Source organism: Cynocephalus volans, chromosome 10 (assembly GCF_027409185.1).
Source record: "Cynocephalus volans isolate mCynVol1 chromosome 10, mCynVol1.pri, whole genome shotgun sequence".
Classification (NCBI taxonomy): domain Eukaryota; kingdom Metazoa; phylum Chordata; class Mammalia; order Dermoptera; family Cynocephalidae; genus Cynocephalus; species Cynocephalus volans.
The window spans coordinates 83,309,823-83,331,603 of NC_084469.1; the positions used below are offsets into that span (position 1 = coordinate 83,309,823).

A 21,781-nucleotide genomic window follows, 5' to 3' on the forward strand; every position below is an offset into this window, starting at 1 on the left:
CCTGCAAATGATAGTTATTTCATTTTTTTTTATAACTGAATAGTATTCTGTTGTGTATATATACCATTATTTTTTAATCCATTCATCTCTTAATGGGCATTTAGGTTGATTCCATCCCTTGGCTATTGCAAATAGTGTTGCAATGAACATGAGAATTCAGGTGTCTCTTCAGTATATTGATTTCATTTCCTTTGGGTGTATACCCAGTAGTGGGATTGCTGAGTCACAGAGCAGTCCAATTTTTAGTTCTCTGAGGAACCTCCAAAACTATTTTCTGCATTGGCTGTACCAATTTACATTCCCACCAACAATGTAGGAGAGTTCCCTTTTCTCTGCATCCTCACCAGCATTTGTTATTTTCTACTTTTTGATTTGTTTTTTTCTACTTTTAGCCATTCTAACTCGGATGAAATGATATCTCATTGTGGTTTTGATTTGCATCTCCCTGATCATGATGTTGACCATTCTTTCATGTCCCTGTTGGCTATTTCTGTGTCTTCTTTTGAGAAATGTCTGTTCAGTTCCTTTGCCCATTTTTTAATAGAGTTATTTGGTTTTTTGCTGTTGTTTGAGTTCCTTATACATTCTGGATATTAGCTCCTTGTCTGTGTGTAGTTTGCAAAAACTTTCTCCCATTCTATAGGTTGTCTCCGAACTTTGTTGATTGTATCTTTTAATGTGCCAAAGCTTTTTAGTTTGATGTAGACCCATTTATGTATCTTTGCTTTAGTTGCCTGTACCTTTTCAGTCTTGTTCAAAAAAGCAATGCCCACTCCCATTTCATGTAGCATTTTCCCTGTGTGTTCTTCTAGTAGTTTAATAGTTTCAGGTCTTACAATTAGGTCTTTAATCCATTTTGAATTGATTTTTGTATATGGTGAGAGGTACAGGTTCAATCTTCTGCATGTGGATATCCAGTTTTCCCAGCACCATTTTTGTCCTTTCCCCATTGCCTTTAAGGAAAATTACTTGGCTATCTAAATACATGGCTTTATTTCTGAGTTTTCTGTTCTGTTCCATTGGTCTGTGTGTCTTTGTACCTTTGTAGTATATTTTGAAGTCAAGTAGCATGATACTTCCAGCTTTGTTCTTTTTGTTCAGAATTGCTTTGGCAATCAAGGGTCTTTTGTGGCTTCATATTAATTTTAGGATTGTTTTTTCTATTTCTGTGAAGAATGTCATCAGTATTTTGATAGGGATTGCATCGAATCTGTAGATCGCTTTGGGTAGTATGGTCATTTTCACGGTATTAATTCTCCCAACCTATGAATGTGGAATGTCTTTTCATTTCTTTGTGTCCTCAGTTTCTTTCAAGGTTATTTGTTATGTAGTTTTCCTTGTAGAGATCTTTCACCTCCTTAGTGAAATTAATTCCTAGGTATTTTATTTTTTTGTAGCTATTGTAGATGGGATTGCTTTCTTGATTTCTTTTTCATTTTGCTCATTATTGGTGTATAGAAATGGTACTGAATTTTTTATGTTCATTTTATATTCTACAACTTTACTGAATTCGTTTATCAATTCTAAGAGTTCTTTGGTAGAGCTTTTAGGGTTTTCTGTACATAAGATCATGTTGTCTGCAGACAGGGACAATTTGACTCCCTCTTTTCCAATTAGGATGCTTTTTCTTTCTTCCTCTTGCCTAATTGCTCTGGAGGGTATTTCCAGTACTGTGTTGAATAAGAGTGAAGAGGATGGGCCTCCATGTCTTGTTCCACTTTGCAGGTGAAAAGCTTTCAGCTTTTCCCCATTCAGTATGACATTAGCTGTTGGTTTGTTATGTATAGACTTTATTGTGTTGAGGTACGTTCCTTCTATGCCTATTTTGTTGAGGGTTTTTATCATGAAGGAATGTTGAATTTTTTTTAAATGTATTTATTATTATTACTTTTTACATTCTGAGATGTTGGGGTAGAGGGGGAAGAATGGGAGAGGAGGGAGAGACAAGTGGGGCAGGGGATGGTCCACAGCTGGCCCATTCACTGGCCTGTTTGCAGAGGGTGGGGTCATGGCCAAGGCCCTCGGACCCCCCCCCCCCACAACCCCAGCTCAGGAGCCCAGGGGGGCTTTCACCAATGGCTTGGTCATCACTGGACTGGATGTGAAGGTCAGGGGGATATGGCCAAGGCCCTCACCCCACCCCGACCCCAGCTTGGGAGCCCAGGGGGCTTCCAGTGGTGGCTCAGTCATCACTGGACTGGATTCGGAAGTGGGAGGGGCGTGGCTGAGGCCTTGGCCTCCCCCCACCCCAGCATGGGAGCCTGAGGGGCTTCCAGTCCTCCCAAGTTTTGTAGATGTTCTTTGGTGGTGTTAGACCTTTACTGGTTAATATCAGAACTTTGTCTCTGATCTGTGAGGTTTTTTTCTTTCAGTTCTGTGTTGGATTATTAGCTACTCCCACCACTTAAACTCTGCACTGGAACTAATTTGTTGTCCTTCGGTTACTTCTTAAAATGGGAGAACTTCCTGTGGGGACCAGCAGTTGAGCCCTGTGTTTAAGCTAAATTGCTGCTTTGCTGCTGATTCCCTGGAGAAAGCTTTTTGTGCAGTTCAGCTTTTGTTTACTATCTAAGCACTTCCAGGTCTTGTGAGATCTGATACACCTGGGTTGTGTGGAAACTCTGGTCTGGGCCTGACTCTTCAGTAAACTTCTCTCCCTTCAGTTCTATGTTCCTGATCAGCGTCCACCAAGTGGGTCTGTGCTGATTGGAGAGATTAGCTGTCCTTGCTGTGCCCCAGTTTTCCCCTGGTGGGTCCATCTTACCCACCCCCTGCACTCCAAACACTTCCAATGGGCTTAGCTGTGTTCCAGTCCCTTGTGATGATGACTCACTGGCCTCTGAGTGGCTCCTTGTTTCAGTTGTCTTGTGCCTCGCTCCTGTGTAGGTCCATGGGAACCTTGTTAGTGGTCTTGCTGGCCTGGGGTTCCCAAGGTCCTCTTCTCCCCTGCAGGTTCCAAGCAACATCACACAAAGGGAACAGCTGCTGCTTTGCCAGCTCTTGCTCCGTGTGCTCACCAGGGCCATCCTTGGAATGGCCAGGGCTTCAAATGGTCAGAACGTTTCTTTTCTTTCTCTCATTACGGCTTCTCCTGCCTTCATGAACTCTGTGGGTCTCTCCTCCACTTCACCTGAGCTCTGGCAGCCCCAGCTTGGCAGTCATTGCTTTTTAATAGTTGTATATTGGTCGATTGTGGGAGAGGGTGACGCTGGAGACCATCTATTCTGCCACCATGGTCGGAAGTAGGAATGTTGAATTTTATCAAATGCTTTTTCTACATCAGCTATAACTGATGATATGTTTTTGTCCTTCATACTGTTGATGTGATGTGCCACATTTATTCATTTGTGTATGTTGAACCAAGCTTGCATCCCTGGGATAAATCCACTTGATCATTGTGAAAGGTCTCTTCAATATGCTGCATGATTTGGTTTGCTAGTATTTTGTTGACAATTTTTACATTTATCTTTATCAGGGATATTGGCCTATAGTTTTATTTTTTTTGTAGCATCCTTGTCTGGTTTGATTATCAAGATAATTCCAGCCTTGCAGAATAAGTTTGGAAGAGTTCTCTGCTCTTTAATTTTTTAGAAAAGTTTGAGAAGAATTGGTATTAACTCCTTTTAAAATGTTTAGTAGAATTTGTAAGTAAAGCTGTCTGGTCCTAGGCTTTTCATTAATGGGAGACTTTTTATTACTGATGTATTCTTATTACTCATAATTGGTCTGTTCAAGTTTACATTTTCTTCTTGGTTCAATTTGATAGATTATATGTGTCAAGGAATTTATCCATCTCGTCTAGGTCCTCCAATTTGTTGGCATATAGTTGTACATAATAATCTCTAATGATCCTTTGTATTTCTGTAGTATCAGTTATGATGTCTCCTTTTTCGCTTATGATTTTATTTGTCTTTTTTTGTGTGTGTGTGTGGTTGGCCTAGCTAATGGCTTATCAATTTTATCTTTTCAGAAAAAAATTTGTTTTGTCAATCTTTTGTATTTTTTTTTCCTCTTAATTTCATTTATTTCTGCTGTGGTCTTATTTCTTTCCTTCAGCTAATTTTGGGTTTAGTTTGTTCTTGCTCTTCTAGTTCCTTCAGATACATTGCTATGTTGTTTATTTGAAATCTTTCAACTTTTCTGATGTAGGCATTTATTGGTATAAACTTTCCTCTTAGTACTTAGAATGTTGTGCTTCTGATTTCATTTGTTTCAAGGAATTTTTTAATTTCCTTCTTAATTTCTTCTTTGACTCATTTGTCATTCAGGAGCATGTCATTTAGTCTCCATGTTTTTGTACAGTTTCAAGAGTTTCTTTTGCTATCAATTTCAGTTTTATTCCAATGTGGTCAGAAAAGATACTTGAAATGATTTCAGTTTTTAAAAATTTGTTCAGACTTGTTTTGTGACCTAACACATGGTTAATCTTGGAGAATGTTCCCTGTGCTGATGAGAAGGTGTATTCTGCAGCTCTTGGATGAAGTGTTTTATAAATTTCTGTAAGGTCAATTTGGTCTATAGGGCAATTTAAATCCAATGTTTCGTTGATTTTCTGACTAGATGATCTGTTTAATGCAGTGTTAAAGTCCTCAACTATTTGGTATTGGAATCAATCTCTCCCTTTAGATGTAATAATATTTGCTTTATATATCTGGATGCTCCAATGTTGGGTACATACATATTGAAAATTGTTGTATCCTCTTGCTGAATTGGCCCTTTTAACATTATATGATACTTTTAAATATTGTTTGCTTGGAATATGTTTTTCCATCCCTTCACCTTCAGCCTATGTCTGTCTTTACAGGTGAAGTGAGTTTGTCTTTTTTTAAATTTTTAATCCATTCAGTCATTCTGTATCTTTTAATTGGGGGATTTAATCCATTTACATTCAAGGTTATTGACAGGTGAGAACTTACTCCTGCCATTTTGTTGATAGATTTCTGGCTATTTGGTATAGCATTGTTCCTTTCTCATTTATTGTTTATTATTGCAGTTTGTTGTTTTTCTGTAGTTATAAGGTTTGATTCCTTTTTATCTTCTGTTTGTGTACCTGCTTTACCAGTGAATTTTATCCTTTTGCATGTTTTCTTGATGGTGGTTATCTTCCTATTGCTTCCAGATGTAGGGCTCACTTGAGCTTTCTTCTAAGGCCAGGCTGTGGAGATGAATACCTAAGTTTTTGCTTGTCTGCAAAAGACTTTATTTCTCCTTCATTCCTGAAGGATAGCTTGGCTGGACATAGTATTCTTGGCTGGCAATATTTTTCTTTCAGATCCTTGAATGTACCATCCCATTGTCTCCTGGCCTGTAAGGTTTCTGCTGAGAAATCTGCTGACTTGGAAAGTTTTCAGCTATTATTTCCTTAAATGAGTTTTCAGTTTTTGTTTGGTGGCTGGCCTGTGTGTGGATCCAAACCCTTGACCTTGGTGTATGACAACACATTCTAACTAACTGAGCTAACTAACTAGCCCCTAAGTAAGTTTTCAATGCCTTTTTCCTTCCCTTCTTCTTTGGGAACACCCATAATTTCTGGGCAGGTTCTTCATTTGTGATCAATGTTGCCACTAACTATGGGTGTCTCCAGCTGTAAATGTTTGTGGCAGCAGCAGCAGCATAGATTGTTAAGGTCTTTGGTGGCAAGGGCTTTTGGGGTCCTTCTGTTCTCGTTTTTCCCACAATGGGGCAACTTTATCAAGGGGATTCCTCTTAGTGTTTGGTCTGCCCCAACCTATAAGCAGCTGCAGTAGTACTAGTTTCCAGGTACAGGTGCTCTGAGCAGCTGTGGAGCTGGGATCCTGGACTCAGTGTCTCACAAATCTATTGTGGCACCTAGCTTTTGGAGTTGTAGTTTCACTCTCTGCAGCAGGTTTGGATGTCAATTACCCACAGCAGGGTCTCTGGCTCTGAGACACCCCAGCAGCTCGGGCTTTGTGGGCTAGGTTATAGCTGTGACTCTGACCCTGAGAGGCTATGCACAGTACTGACCCAATTCTGGGGGAGAAGGGGTGTTCTGGAGGTTGGGCCCAGGGAGAATATGGCTGCAATTAGGGGTGAAGCACCTTGGAGTGGTGGGTTTCGGCAATATCTCAGTCTCTATGTAGGCAAGTGCAGTGGCAGCAAGAACCCAGAATGGCAGGGCACAGCTATTGTTTGGTCCTTGGGTTGCAGGGAGCAGTACAGTGCTGACTTAACTCCCCAGGGGAAAGGATGTCTCAGCAGCTTAGTCCCTAGGGTAGTAGTCCAGCTCTAGGGAAGCAGAGTACTAGAGCTGTTCAGCCCATAGGGCAGGGTGTCTCAGCTCACCTACTACTATTTCCCTGCAACATGAGGTACTAGAGCACCACCACCCTGGGATGCACATCTGCTCAGTTTGGCCAAACAGCTTCTCAACCAAGCAGCTTCTTGGCCAAGCAGCTACTCAGCCTAAACAGCTATTCCCCAGGAGGTAATGTGCCCCTTCACCTCAGTCCTGGCAGCTGGGGCACAGCCACAATTGGCAGGGGTAGTTACTCCCCAAGAGGGAGAGTGCAGCTTTGCAGCTTTAGTTCCAGTCTGAGAAGGAGGTGCACTGCTGCAACTGGAGGGATGGATGGAAAGGTTTCATCACCACCTAATCCCTTATGGTACGGTGTAACAACTGCTCTCAGCTTGGCTTGGAGAAGTTAGTTCAATGGTGGGTCTCTGGCATGAAAAGGTATCACTCAACCCCAGGATAAGACACCCTCCAGCAGCAGTTCCTATTCCAAAATGGCATGCAATGGCACAATAGCCATGGGAACCACAGAGGGCAGGGTACAATAGCAGCTTGTCTTGGGGAGCACAACTGTATTGACTCCAGGCAGCTAGCTGGGCTTAGTGCCTGTGAGGACTGCCATGGTCCCCAGCTGTGAGGACTGTGTGTGTCCAAGGTGTTGATAAGGGCTCTGGGGTCCTCTCACCTTTTCCCCCACAGGGAGAAGTTGCTCATGGTCCCCTGCTGCTCCTGGTTGCGGTATGGGGTTGTGGATGCTGGGTATTTCTTTCTGTTCTTTATGTGGCTAATCTATTTATGTGAGTTTCTGTGCTCACTAGTATTTCTGTTATGCCTTTGATGTGCTACAGTGCTCTCCTTTAGTTATTTTCATCCAAGTGTTGGCAATTATTTCTTTCTTTCTTTTTTTTTTTTTTAAAGATGACCGGTAAGGGGATCTCAACCCTTGGCTTGGTGTTGTCAGCACCACGCTCAGCCAGTGAGCAAACCGGCCATCCCTATATAGGATCCGAACCCGTGGCCTTGGTGTTATCAGCACCGCACTCTACCGAGTGAGCCACGGGCCGGCCCTTGGCAATTATTTCTTAAAAAAAGAAAAAAGGTGTGGTTCTTGCCATTGTGGAGCTTAAAGTCTATAAGAGAAGACAGTTTAAAAAGCCATAAATATGCAACCCTCAAATGTTTAAATGCCATGTATAAGGGTAGTGTGAGGCCACATGGTGGATTCAGTGGCACACAAAGTCCAGGCTGTTCTGGGAGTGTTTCAAGAGTGAGACCTGAAAGATGCAGAGGAGGCATAGAGAAGTGGAGAGAGTTGTTCAGAGAAAAGAGCCAGGTGAAGGCTGAGGCAGAAGAGCATGGGCATTCAGAGAACTGTCAACAATATTTTTCTGTTGTACCCTTATGCATCTCCAGGTTAAGGTTTGTCTCTTTTTCATCTCTGTAAAAGGCATGCAGAGTGCATTCAATAAATATTTAGTTGAATGAATACACAAATAAATTAAGGCTATGGAAGGGTAAGGGACTTACTAAAGATCAAACAAAGAAGTGTTAGAATACATATCTTTGACATTCAAATACTGTGTGTTTTCCATAATACCATATTCACAAATCTCCTGTGTTCTCAGCACATTTATTCAAGCCCAGTTTTAAGCCGATATCGTGTTATTTCAACAGTAATCATTGCCATGCCTATTATAAGACCTCTAGGGAAACTAAAGTTAAAGAATGGTGTAAGTTATACTTGTTATTTGCTACCAAACCTTTAGTTTAGTACATCAGACATCTAAGTGCCCATTATGTGCCCACCACTATGCAGTATGCCCTAGGAATAGAGCATGGAGATGGATAAGTAACTAGATTGGAAGCACCCAAGCACATCTTTTCGTGAAGCTACTTTCAGTCTAATAGGAGGTTCTACCACATATTTCATCATTTTATCCTTATCAGTTATCTATAAGTTTAGTTCTGATATAATCCAAAATACTCCAAAGGAATAACAGTTAAAGTCAGTGGATACCTTTATTCTCCATTATAAGCTACACATCAACTACCAGGAAAAGAGGCCAATCATTGTTTTAAGAAGTTTGCCATAAATAGCTATGATCCTAACTGCTAAAATCTAGGAATTTAGCATCTGAGCATATAGCCTCAAAAACTCCCCATATACTGTTCATTTAGAATAATTCAGAATCTTTCTTTCCAGAACCACATTCTAGAACACCTATGACACCACATACTTTTTAAAGGAGTTAACCACTTTCTCTTTATGGATTACACCTTTCTACGAAGATAGCCTATTTCTTGTTCTTAAGCTGATCACTAAGTAGGACTGTTTAAAATTCAGGAGTATTTATATAGTGACATTATATTAACACAGGTTTTAGATTTGTAATTTTATCACAGATTGATTAAGATGCTCCTCTGGGCAACAGAGTGCCTAATATATAGCAGGTGCTTAATATCTATACAATAAACTAATTAAACACAAACTTCTTAAGTAATTAGTAAGAATCCACTTCCATTGCAAACTAGATTTTCCCAAAGTCCAAGTAACATGATGTGCATTAGTCACATAAGCCAGTAGAAGATTTTACCATCAAGCAGAGACCAGCTGCTTTGTTCTCTTTTCTCTGCAGGAAACCATCCATTTAATTAAAATCAATGAATTTTAAAACAGAAATATGATGATAATCTGTATGATTTAGCTAATATTTTAAATGTCAAGTGACTATGACCTAAAAAGTATCCAAATGTAAAAATTAAATGCCAATATTTTTATTATTATTAGTGAAAATTTATTTTGGTTTCTTCCTACCTTCCCAATTTATTTTGTCCTCTTTTTTTTTCTTCACTTCTGAATTCTAGGGTCAAGTTATGATATTGTACAGGTAAATTTAGCCTGTTAACAACAAATAGCCTTTTTTGCAATTACTATGTTCTCTATATAGGAATTAGCTATCTCTCTGTATAGCTGGCTACTCCAGCAATAAATTTAAATGTTAAAAGTCATCACTATTGCAATACATTTTATCACTTGCTTTCCTTGGCCACTATTCTAGCTTAATTTATAATTTTTAATTTAAAATGTGGTCACTGGTATATTCCTGGAAATCATCCTGGTATAACACCTATGATATTTTGTGTTATCCAAAATATTCAGAGCACTGGAGTCCGAGATCAAATCAAATATTTTGATAAGAAGCCACTAAAATCGCCCTACATTTTTTAATTGATTTCCATAGAATTAGTATATATGCAGCATCTAATGTACAGATTCTTATATAAGTTTGTGGGTAAGCTGTTTGAAACTTGGAACACTTTTTTAAATTATTTTAAAATATCAGGGAAAGAATTACATTATCAGAGTTAGACCATAAACACCATCTAATAGCTAGACTTTTTCTCTGGCTAGAATATCTGATTTGACATACATTTACAATGAGCCTTATCACATTAAATAACAAATCATTACTCCAAGTTGGCATTTAGGAACAAGGGACCAGGATAATTATTATAGCTAGGAAGATTTTATATAGATATATCAGAAACATACCCTATAAGCAATTAAAATAAATTAGCAACAAAGGAAAGTAAGTGATAATGTATTTTTTAATTTTTTAATTTTATCATTTATCAAAAAAGCCTTAAACCACAGATTTTAATAGAATCCTAATTACTCTCGATAACTTTGATATGAGAAAACAAATATCAATACCTACAACACAGTCTTTATCCCTTCACTCTGCCAGGAGAAAGAATCACATATCAGTCACCTAAGGAGCAAGGAACACATTGATTAAGGGAATATCTATCATTCATAGTTGAAAGACTATATAACCAAAGCATGATTCTCTTAGGCAGCTAGAAAATTAGAATCAGGCATCAAAAGATACATGCCAATTAGTAAGAGGAAACTCTACTGGCCACATTACTTGTAATATTCAAGCTATCTGTAAATATATATTTTTCTTTTAAAGTCTTAGCTTCATTTTTCTTAACCTCTACCATTCATGTTATTATCCTGCTTGCCATTCTCAAAATTACAAATTCTCCTCCCAGAGAAACATTGACCCCTACCTGATACACTCACTTATATTGTTTTCCTATAGGAAAATTTAATTTAACATTCACACCATGTCAAACAAACACATGATGTTTCTCATAGCATTCCCCATGAGCAGTGAGAATAGTCCTGAAATTTTCACTCTGCCATTTATAACCCTTTTAAACTATCTGGAATGATCCAGAGAACCTGAACTTCTTCTAGTGTAGGTCAAGGGCTAGTCTATATCCAGAACATTATCTTTTTCATAATTTTATCCTGCTGGGATATAATTAGACTAAACTCTTCCTCAACAAATTGATGCCCGTCATTGAACACCAACAAGATGAAGGTGAACACCAGTCTCATCCACCAGAAGAACCGCTTAAACAACCCAGGCCTTGAGTATAGAATAGGAACACCACAAAGCCCAACACATGCTCCGTGAGCTCAAACACCACAATAATGAAGTAGAGCTCTCTAGCCTTGATTTATAAAAATCAACAAATGTCATGTTAGGTGGAATCCTTGACTGGGTATAAAATGTTATAGATTTCCAGATCATATCCTAGGACCACACAAATATTATTAAGAAGCAAACAGTAAAAGAAAGGAACAACTGGCACTGGAAAGGGTTGTTTTATGTCAATAGAAGTCCTTTTTATAGAGCAGTAAGACGAATATCACACTTTTTCAACTGAAGACAAGATTTTGGGAGATGATAAAAGTATAAAGGGTATAGGATTTGGAATTAGGCTGCTGAAATTAAATCCCAGCTCCACCACTTAATAGCTAAGTGTTTTTTGGTCAAATTGCTTAACCTCTCAATTTCCTTATGGTAGATTATTACAGTATCTACCTTCACACAGTCATTGTTAAGAATAATTGAAATAATAATACACAAGAAGCACTTGTCATGATTTTTGGTACATCATAAACATACAATACCTATTAATTATTTTATTATTGCTTACAGAATGTACTTAATTTTTAAACTTTGTCCTCTTTTAGTGTTCTTTCTCTCCATTTTATTTGATGTCAATATAGTGTTGTTGCAGAGCAATCAATTTGAGATTAATAAATACTTCTTGAAAAAAATTTTTTCTTCCAAAGTTACACAAAACTTTGGTTATTTCAGTGTGTCATTTTACCTCAGTTTCACAGAGACACTATTTTTCCTCAAGCTACGGTAGTGCCAATGGAGTTGCAGATATTACTGTTAGATGAAATTCTTTGTGGTTCAGAACCTTGCAGGGAAATAGAGTTCAATGTTCTTCTGACTCAGAGAGAAACACACATATATATTCACACACCAAGAAGAATAAAACTTTATTGACTTCTTTTCTTCAGCTAGTCAATTTTTCCATTATGTTCTTCCTGCCTCTTATGTCCACATATATACATTAAAGTTTTATGTCTGACATACAGATGTCAGAGCTAGATTTGGGGGGTTTTTTGTTTGTTTGTTTGTTTTTGGCAGCTGGCCAGTATGGGGGTCCGAACCTGTGACCTTGGTGTTATAAGGCTGCACTCTAACCAACTGAGCTAACTGGCCAGCCCAAGAGTTATGATAGGGTTCATCTCTAGTATTTGTAGACAAAGAAGTTGGCTTCAATATTTTGCCTAAAAACAGAGTGAATGGGACTTAATACAATGTACTGCCTTCTTACTTAATTCAAGATCTTAAATTATAACATAGCCTGCTTTAGAAAGGCATAAATCAGTGAAAATTACATGTCAGTATAGTATTCTCCTGTACTTTGGTGTTATCAACGCTATGCTCTAACCAACTGAGCTACCTGGCCAGCCCCCAAAAAGGACACTTTAAAAAAAAAAAAAGTTCATATGTCTGTTGGCCATTTGTATATCTTCCTTAGAGAAATGCCTACTTAGCTCTTTTGCCCATTTTTTAATTGGGTTGCTTGTTTTCTTCTTGTAAAGTTGTTTGAGTTCCTTATATATTCTGGATATTAATCCTTTGTCAGATGTATATTTTTCAAATATTTTCTCCCACTCTGTTGGTTGTCTTTTAACTCTGTTAATTGTTTCTTTTGCTGTGCAGAAGCTTTTTAGTTTGATATAATCCCATTTGTTTATTTTTCCTTTGGTTGCCCGTGCTTTTGGGGTCGTATTCATGAAGTCTGTGCCCAGTCCTATTTCCTGAAGTGTTTCTCCTATGTTTTCTTTAAGAAGTTTTATTGTTTCAGGGTGTATATTTAAATCCTTAATCCATTTTGAGTTGATTTTAGTATATGGTGAGAGGTATAGATCTAGTTTCATTCTCCTGCATATGGATATCCAGTTATCCCAGCACCATTTGCTGAAGAGGCAGTCCCTTCCCCAGTGAATAGGCTCAACATCACTCAGCATCCGGGAAATGCAAATCAAAACCACATTGAGATACCATCTAACCCCAGTTAGGATGGCTAAAATCCAAAAGACTCTGAACGATAAATGCTGGCGAGGTTGCGGAGAAAAAGGAACTCTCATACATTGTTGGTGGGACTGCAAAATGGTGCAGCCTCTATGGAAAATGGTATGGAGGTTCCTCAAACAATTGCAGATAGATCTACCATACGACCCAGCTATCCCACTGTTGGGAATATACCCAGAGGAATGGAAATCATCAAGTCGAAGGTATACCTGTTCCCCAATGTTCATCGCAGCACTCTTTACAATAGCCAAGAGTTGGAACCAGCCCAAATGTCCATCATCAGATGAGTGGATACGGAAAATGTGGTACATCTACACAATGGAATACTACTCAGCTATAAAAACAAATGAAATACTGCCATTTGCAACAACATGGATGGACCTTGAGAGAATTATATTAAGTGAAACAAGTCAGGCACAGAAAGAGAAATACCACATGTTCTCACTTATTGGTGGGAGCTAAAAATTAATATATAAATTCACACACACACACACACACAAACCGGTGTGGGGGGGAAGAAGATATAACAACCACAACTACTTGAAGTTGATATGACAAGCAAACAGAAAGGACATTGTTGGGGGGAGGGTGGGAGGGAGAAGGGAGGGAGGTTTTGGTGATGGGGAGCAATAATCAGCCACAATGTATATCGACAAAATAAAACTTAATAAAAAAAAATAAATAAAAATAAATTAATTAATTTAAAAAAAAAAAAAAACAGTTCAATTTACAAAAGCACCCAGAAGAGTAAAATACCTGGGAATAAATATAACGAAGGAAGTGAAAGACTTGTCCACTGAAAAGTAGGAAAACATTGCTGAAAGAAATTAAAGATCTAATAAATGGAAAGACATACCATGTTCATGGATTGGAACACTTAATATCGTTAAGATGGCAATATTTCCCAAAACAATCCTTATATTCAAGGCAATCCCTATCGAAATTCTAGTGGTCTTTTTTGTAGAGATGGAAAAGACAATCTTCAAATACATAGAGAACTGCAAGGGGCCCCCAAAAGCCAAAACAATATTGAAAAAGAAAAACAAAGTTGAAGGGACTTATACTTCCCAAGTTCAAAACTTACTACAAAGCTACAGTAATCAACAATGTAGTACTGCCATAAAGACAGATATACAAATCAATGGAATAGAATTGAGAGGCCAGAAACAAACCCAAACATCTGTGGCAAATTAATTTTTGAGAAGGATGCCAAGATCATTCAATGGGGAAAGAATAGTGTCTTTAACAAATCATGCTGGGAAGTGAAAAGGCAACTCCATAGAGTAGGAGAAAATACTTACAAATCTTATCTCTGAAAGAGTCCTAGTATCCAGAATATGTAAAAAACTTTCATAACTCAACAACAAAAACAACTCAACTTAAAAATGGACAAAGCGCTCGCCAATTAGTTCAGTTGCTTGTAGCGCTGTGTTATAGCACCAAGATCAAGGGTTCAGATCCCTGTACTGGCCAACAAACCAAAAAAGAAAAGGAAAGAAAAGAAAATGGAGAAAAAACTAAACATTTCTCCAAAGAAGATATACAAATGGCCAACAAACACAGAAAAAGATGTCGTATCTACATTATTGGTTGTGAAGGAAATTCAACTCAAAACTACTTGAGTTACCACTTCATAACCACTAAGTGGCTTTAATTTAAAGGACAGAAAATAAGTGTGAACAAGGATTTGAAGAATAGGAACCCTCATCTATTGCTGGTGGGAATATAAAATGACAGAGCCACTGTGAAAAACAATATGGCAGTTCCTCAAAAAATTAAACCTAGAATTACCATATGATCCAGCAGTTTCACTTCTGACTACTCAAATGAACTGAAAGTAAGGTCTCAAAGATATATTTGTACATCTGTGTTCACAGCAGCATTACTCATAATAGGCAAACAGTGGAAACAACCCAAATGTCTATCAATGGCTTGATGAATAAACAAATCAAAGTATATACGTGCAATGGAATAATATTCAGCCATGAGAAGAAATGAAGTACTGATACTTGCTACAACTTATGACCCTTGAAAACGTTATGCTGAGTAAAAGAAAGCAGATAGAAATGGTCACATGTATGATTCCTTTTATATGATGTATCTAGAATAGACAGTATATAAAGACTGAAAGCAAATTTGAGGTTACTGGGGGAAGGGCTGATGAGGAATGGGTAATGGGTAATGAAAAGTTTGGAAATTATAGAGCTGGTGGTTGCACAACACTGTGAATACCCTAAAGAACACTTCATTTTACACTTTAAAGTGGTTAATTGTTTATTATATGAATTTCACCTAAAAAAAAAAAAAAAGGATGGTTTGAAATGGTGCTTTCATTGAAAGTTAATGGAAATGTAAAATGAGAATTAGGAAAATTCTCTAATCCCCAATAGTAGGAGATTAATTGTATTGTTAAATGATAAGAGAATACATAGGCAAGAAAAATATGCTTTGTATTGTCTGTGTAGATATCGTTTTAGAAAAATAATTTTAAAAGGTATACATAATAGTATATGTCTTTTACACTGTCACCTTTAATTTTCTCTTTGTTAATGGGATTTTGGTATTTCAATAATCTGCTTATCTATTTCTAAAGAATTTTAATGATGAGTAAATACTCATGAAATAATATCAAGTGAAAACAATGCTATATTATGCTAAAATGTGTTTATTTGTGCATGCACATGCATTGGGGGAAAAATACATGACTAAAAGTATGCTAAAATATGAATATCTCTTCATTTTGAGAATTTTGTATAATTTTATTTTGATTATTCTTTTCAATAATATTTTAAGCTTTCTTCTTAGATGAGCAATTTTAATTTGAAATTTATATCCTCTAATCTGTTTAATAGAGTACTTTGGTTCTTTTCAGAAAGGTAATTATAGGAAAATAGTTTAGAAGCCTAGTTTGATGTCTGTTAAGCCAGTCTTTGCTAGTAATGTCATGAAATCTGGGTATGTTTAATTTTTAAGTCAACTCTGTAATAATACACTTTATGTTAATAAAGATAGGTAACATGTAGAGTATTTACTGTGTGAGACACTCTTAAGCATTATCAATCAACCAGCACAATTCCATAAGGTGGATTAATTCTACTGCCCATGCTGTTCACTATATTGCTTTATAATTTCATATACACTGTTTAATTTTTAAAATACCTATCCCTAAATTCATGTTCCTTTCCATTATACCTTACTATTTCCAGCTTAAGAACTATATAAACAACCAGGTATATATACTTTCCAGTGATTTCATATTTCTTGGTAATACTAGTTATATTTAGCAGAGCCTTCTCGAATATACGATATTTACATATTAATTGACATTGTCATTTAAATGTTCAGTTTAAGCATGTAAAAAAAATACCTAGCAAATACATATATTCTGTAAAAGTGAATCATACTAGGGAGAGAGTGACTTTTGGAATGGCAGTGTGAGTATCTCATGAACCTGCTCTCTTCCCTCCTCCCACCAAAAACAATGCAAATACTGGCCAACTAACTAATGTCAACCATTTAAGAACACTGGAAATTAACCAAAGCCACAGAAGGAACTGAGCATTGTCTATCGAAGAGGAACTACTGATCCTAAATAAGACAACAGAGTCTATGGCATTTTAACTTGGGGCTCTTCCCATCCTGCCTCCCTTCTCAACTAAGTGGTACAGTAGCCATGAAAAGCCAGTAGCTTCACAGCCAATGGACAGGACTGATCTGCTTTCAGCCCCATTAAAGTCTTCATCCCCTAGCACTGTCAAATATTGTCTAAGATAGCAACTCCCTAGAAAATCTTCATTCTTAAGGTGTTAGCTATTTGATTTGACACAGAGTTCAGTTCTTCAGGAGGGTACTATCTCCAGGGCATTACCAAAACAACAGCAATCTGCTGGCAACATCCCAGCTATCTAAGCCTGTAATTAAAGGTGGAGCAAACAAGAAACAGGCCAAAATATGAAAGGAAGTCCTGGGAAACTAGATAATCATGTAACTTTGAACAGCTACACATATTCTTGGGGATCTAGAAAGTTGTACAAATGCCTAGAAAGGAAAACACTTCATTCAGATACTCAGCTCCCTTCTCCCTGACCTTGAGGCCCTGTTCAAGTAGGAAATCAAAGCTAAGGCTGTCCTGTAAACTCTGAACTTTGAAGGTATGCATTTACACACAAATCCCCTTGTCAAAGGGTGGACACATATAAGCAAGATGTTTAAGGAAATCTTATGACCAGTCATTGGCTGACTACTAAATAATACTGACCATGATATGTCCCCTAGGAAGCCAGATTTAGAATAAGAATTTTAAAAATAAAAAAGAACTTAGGGGCAGGCACTGAAGGGAATACAGAATCTACAGAATTTGCTAAATGAAAAAAGTCACTAAACAAATAAACAGCAACAACAATAGAACAAACCTTTAGATGGGATTGGGTGATACCACAGTTGTCATATTATCTAAAAAGTCCAATGGCTAGCTGGTTAGCTTGTCAGTAGAGCATGGTGCTGATAACCCCAAGGTCAAGAGTTCAGATCCCCACACAGGCCAGACACCAAAATAAATAAGTAAATAGTCCAGTTTTCAACGGAAATTACAAGGCATGCAAAGAAACAGGGAAAGTATGCCACATACACATTACTAAATAAATAAATAAATAATGGGAACAGAAAACGTGCCTGAAGGGGCCTGATGGTGGACTTAGTAGAAGAGACTGTAAATCAGCTATATGTATTCAAAGCCCTAAAGGAAACTTGGGTTAAAGAATTAAACAAAAGTATGAAACTCACTAAATAGAGAATAGAAATAGATAGAAATCATTTTTTTAAATCAAATACAAATCTGGAGTTGGAGAGTACAGTAACTTAAATGAAAAAATCAGTATAGGACTCAACAACAGATTTGAACTGGCAAAAGAATCAGCAAACTTGAATATTTATCAATTGAGAGTATCCAGTCTGAGTTACACAAAGAAAAAAGAATTAATTGCCTCAGAGATCTGTGGAGGCACCATCAAACATACCAATGTACATATAGGAGTCTTAGAAGGACAGAAGGAGACAGAAGCAGAAAGAATATCTGAAGAAATAATTGCTGAAATCACCCAAATTTTATGACAGAAAATTTGTACATCTGAGAAGCTTAGCAAACTACGAATAGGATAAACTCAAAGAAATCCACACTCAGACACATCATAGTCAAACTGTTAAAAGACAAAACAGAGAGACTCTTAAAAGCAGCAAGAAAGAAGCAACTCATCATGTACAAGAGATCCTCAATAAGATTAACAACTGATTTCTCATCAGAAACTATAGAGGTCAAAAGGCAGTATGATGATACATTCAAAGTGCTGAAGAAAAAAAAAACTGTCAGTCAGGAATTCTATATCTGGCAAAGCTATCCCTCAAAAATGAAGAATCTTAGATATTCCCAGATAAACAAAAACAGAATTCGTTACTAACAGACCTGCCCCAAAACTAAAGAGAGTCCTTCAGGCTGAACTGAGGGATGCTAGACAGTAACTCAATTCCACACAAATAAGTAAAGATCACAGGTAAATCTAACTATAGATAAATATAAAAGCTAGTATAAATGTTTTTCCTATGTAACATCTCTTGTTTTCTATCTGATTTTAAAGGTAACTAATAAAGTAATAATCATAAACTTGTATTGATGGGCTGATAATGTATAAAAATGTGATTTATATAGCAATAATAGCAGAAAGGAGGGTGGAGCAAATTTTTTATATGCACTTTGAATTAAGTTAGTATTAATCTGATCTAGATTTTTTTAAAATTAAGATACTAATTGTAGCTGCAAGGGCAACCACTAAGACACTAACTCGAAAAATATGTAGTGAAAGAAACAAGACAATTAAAGTAATATAGTATAAAGCATTTAACAAAAGAAAGTAGCAATGGAGGACTAAAAGAAATAGTAAGACATAGAAAACAAGCAGCAAATGGCAGACATAAATACTACCTTATCAGTAATTAAATTAAATATAAGTGGAATAAATACTCCTATCAAAAGACAGAGGTTGGCAGAATGGATAAAGAAAAATATAGTCCCACTAGGTACAGTCTACATACAAGAGACATACTAGACTTTAAGACAGAAATTGTTACTAGAGACAAAGAAGGACATTTTATAAAGATAATAAAAAGGTCAGTCCATAAGGAAGATATAACAATTATAAATATATATGCACCTAAAAACAGAGCCCCAAATACATAAAGAATTGAAAAGAGAAATAGATAATTCAATAATAGAGACTTTTTTTTTCTGGTGACTGGCCAGTATGAGGAACTGAACCCTTGACCTTGATGTTAGAAGGCTGTGCTCTAACCAGCTGAGCTAACTGGCCAGTCCAATAATAGGAGACTTTAATACCTCACTTTCCATAATGGATCAAACAACTTGGCAGAACATCAACTTGTAAAGAAAAGATTTGAGGGCCAGCCTGTGGCTCACTCGGGAGAGTGCGGTGCTGATAACACCAAGGCCACGGGTTCGGATCCCATATAGGGATGGCCGGTTTGCTCACTGGGTGAGCGTGGTGCTGACAACACCAAATCAAGGGTTAAGATCCCCTTACCGGTCATCTTTTTAAAAAAAGAAAGAAAAAGAAAAGATTTGAGCAATACTATAAACCAATTAAACCTAACAAACATGTACAGAACACTCTGCTCAACAATGGCAGAATATGCATTTTTTTTTAAGTGCAAATGGAACAGTCTCCAGGATAGAACACATTCGAGGTCATAAAACAAACCTCAATAAATTCAAAAGACCTGAAATCATACTAGGTATTTTCTCCAACCACAATGGAATGATATCATAAATCGTTAACAGAAGGAAATTTTAGAAATGCACAAATATGTGGAAATTTAAAAACACACTCCAAAAGAAACAATGGGTCACAGAATAAATCACAGGCGAAATTAGCAAACACTTTGAGGTGAATGTAAACAAAAACAACATACCAAAATGTATGGGATGCAGCTAAAGCAGTTCTCATAGGGAAATTTATTTCTAGAAATGCCTATGTTAAAATATAAGAACAATCTGAAATCAGTAACCTAATCTTCCACATTAAGAAACTGAAAAAAGAAAAGCAAACTAAACTCAAAGCAAGCAGAAAGCAGGAAATAATGAGAGGAAATAAATGAAATAGGGAATAGAGAAACGTAGAGAGAACTAATTAAACCAAAAGATGGTTTTTTAAAAATAGTAACAAAATTGACAAGGCTTTAGTTAGATTGACCAAGAGAAAGAAGATTCAAATTGCTAAAATCCATAATGAAAGAGGAGACAACTACTAACCTTATAGAAATAAAAAGAAAGATATACAAATGGTTAATAAGCACATGAATGGGAGCTCAACATCATTAGTCATTAGGAAAATGCAAATAAAAACCACAGTAAGGTATCACTTCACAACCACTAGGATGGCTATAATCAAAAAGACAAACAAAAGTGTTAGCAAGGATGTGTAAAAATTGGAACCTTCATACACTACTGGTGGGAACACAAATGGTGCAGCTACTTTTGAAACAGTTTGGTAGTTCCTGAAGATGTTAAACACTGTTAGGTGTATAATCAAGAGACAGGAAAACATAAGTAGATACAAAATTTGTGTATGAAAGTTTACAGCAATATTATTCATAAAAGGCAAAAAGTGTAAATCACCCAAATGTCCATCAATTAATGAAATTAATTAATGAAACAAAATGTAGTACATTGGAATCATACAGTGGAATATTATTTAGCAATTAAAAGTAATGAAGTAGTGAAACCTGCGACAGCATGAATGAACCTTAAAAACATTATGCTAAGTGACAGAAGCCAATCACAAAAGACATATTAATATGATTGCATTAGAATAGGCAAATCTATAGGGACAGAAAGCAGACTAGTGATTACCTACAGCTGGAACCATGGGGATTGGAAACAAGAGTGACTGCTAATGGTTATGGTTTCTTTTTTAAGTAATGACAAGTGTTCTAAAATTAGATTGTGGCGATGGCCAAACAATTCTTTGAATATACTCAAAACCAGTGAGCTGTACACTTTAAATGGGAGATGTTATGGTATGTAAATTATATCTCAATAGAGCTATTTCCTTTAAAAAGTGAATCCATAATACTAATGAACTGAATGTTTCATTTCACATTTTTGTACTTAAAGTTCTAATACCTAAATTTGTAACATTTTACCATTTAAATATCTGATGAGAGCAATGTTTCCAAAGAAATATATATATATATAAATTTTTTTTTTTTTTTTAAATAAATCTAGCTGGACAGCTCAGCCAGTCAGCACATTTAGCTCTCCAACTACCATACAACGTACTTGGTTTAGGCCGAAGTGCAAATTTTCTTGACCATCTTTATGTTGGTATTCCTCGCCCATCTGGAGAGAAGGTGAGTAAAAACTCAGTACATTTACAATTAATCTGTGTTTTAATATTCACTATTTAAATATTTGAATTCAATAATTTGAACCCAATTGAATTTTAATTCAAATGATTCAATTTTTTTATTGTCTCTAAAGAATTAATTAGTAGTGACCTGTCTGAGCTTATCTTACACAGAGCACATCATGATTTGAAGATATAGTATAGTTTTTCCATTTCCTCTCCCATAACCTCACAAACCCACCTATCCCTCCTTCCTGCCTTTTCTTCTTAACATTTTTCATCACCTAATATGCATAAGTAAAATATTTTACTAACATAAGTAAAATAGCATTATATTTATGTATGTGTTATATATGTATGTGTATAATATGTGTAATAATACTATTATTTTACTTCGTCTCCCGCCAACTTGAATTTCACCTCTAAGCAGCATTTGTACATCGCTCTTTGTACAGTTTCTGCTACATAAGTGTCCAATAAATACTTGTTGAATGAATGAATTCATAAGACACAAATATAATCCTTCCCTGAAAAGATCGGAAAGATTTTCCAACAGATGGCACAGGAGCCCTATTTTGGGCTTAATATACATAAATTTTGCTTAATCTACACTTAGGATTTCAGTTTCTCAAAGTATG

General features: G+C 36.6%; 1 protein-coding gene across 1 annotated transcript in view; it reads left to right on the forward strand.

Moving 5' to 3' along the window:
- Positions 1 to 21,781, forward strand: part of ITFG1 (integrin alpha FG-GAP repeat containing 1) — a 256,540-nt gene that overhangs the window by 228,091 nt on the left and 6,668 nt on the right. The window contains exon 15 of the mRNA XM_063110734.1: positions 21,023 to 21,147. Within this exon, the coding sequence (XP_062966804.1) occupies positions 21,023 to 21,147 (125 nt within the window). The remainder of the gene's footprint in view (positions 1 to 21,022; positions 21,148 to 21,781) is intronic.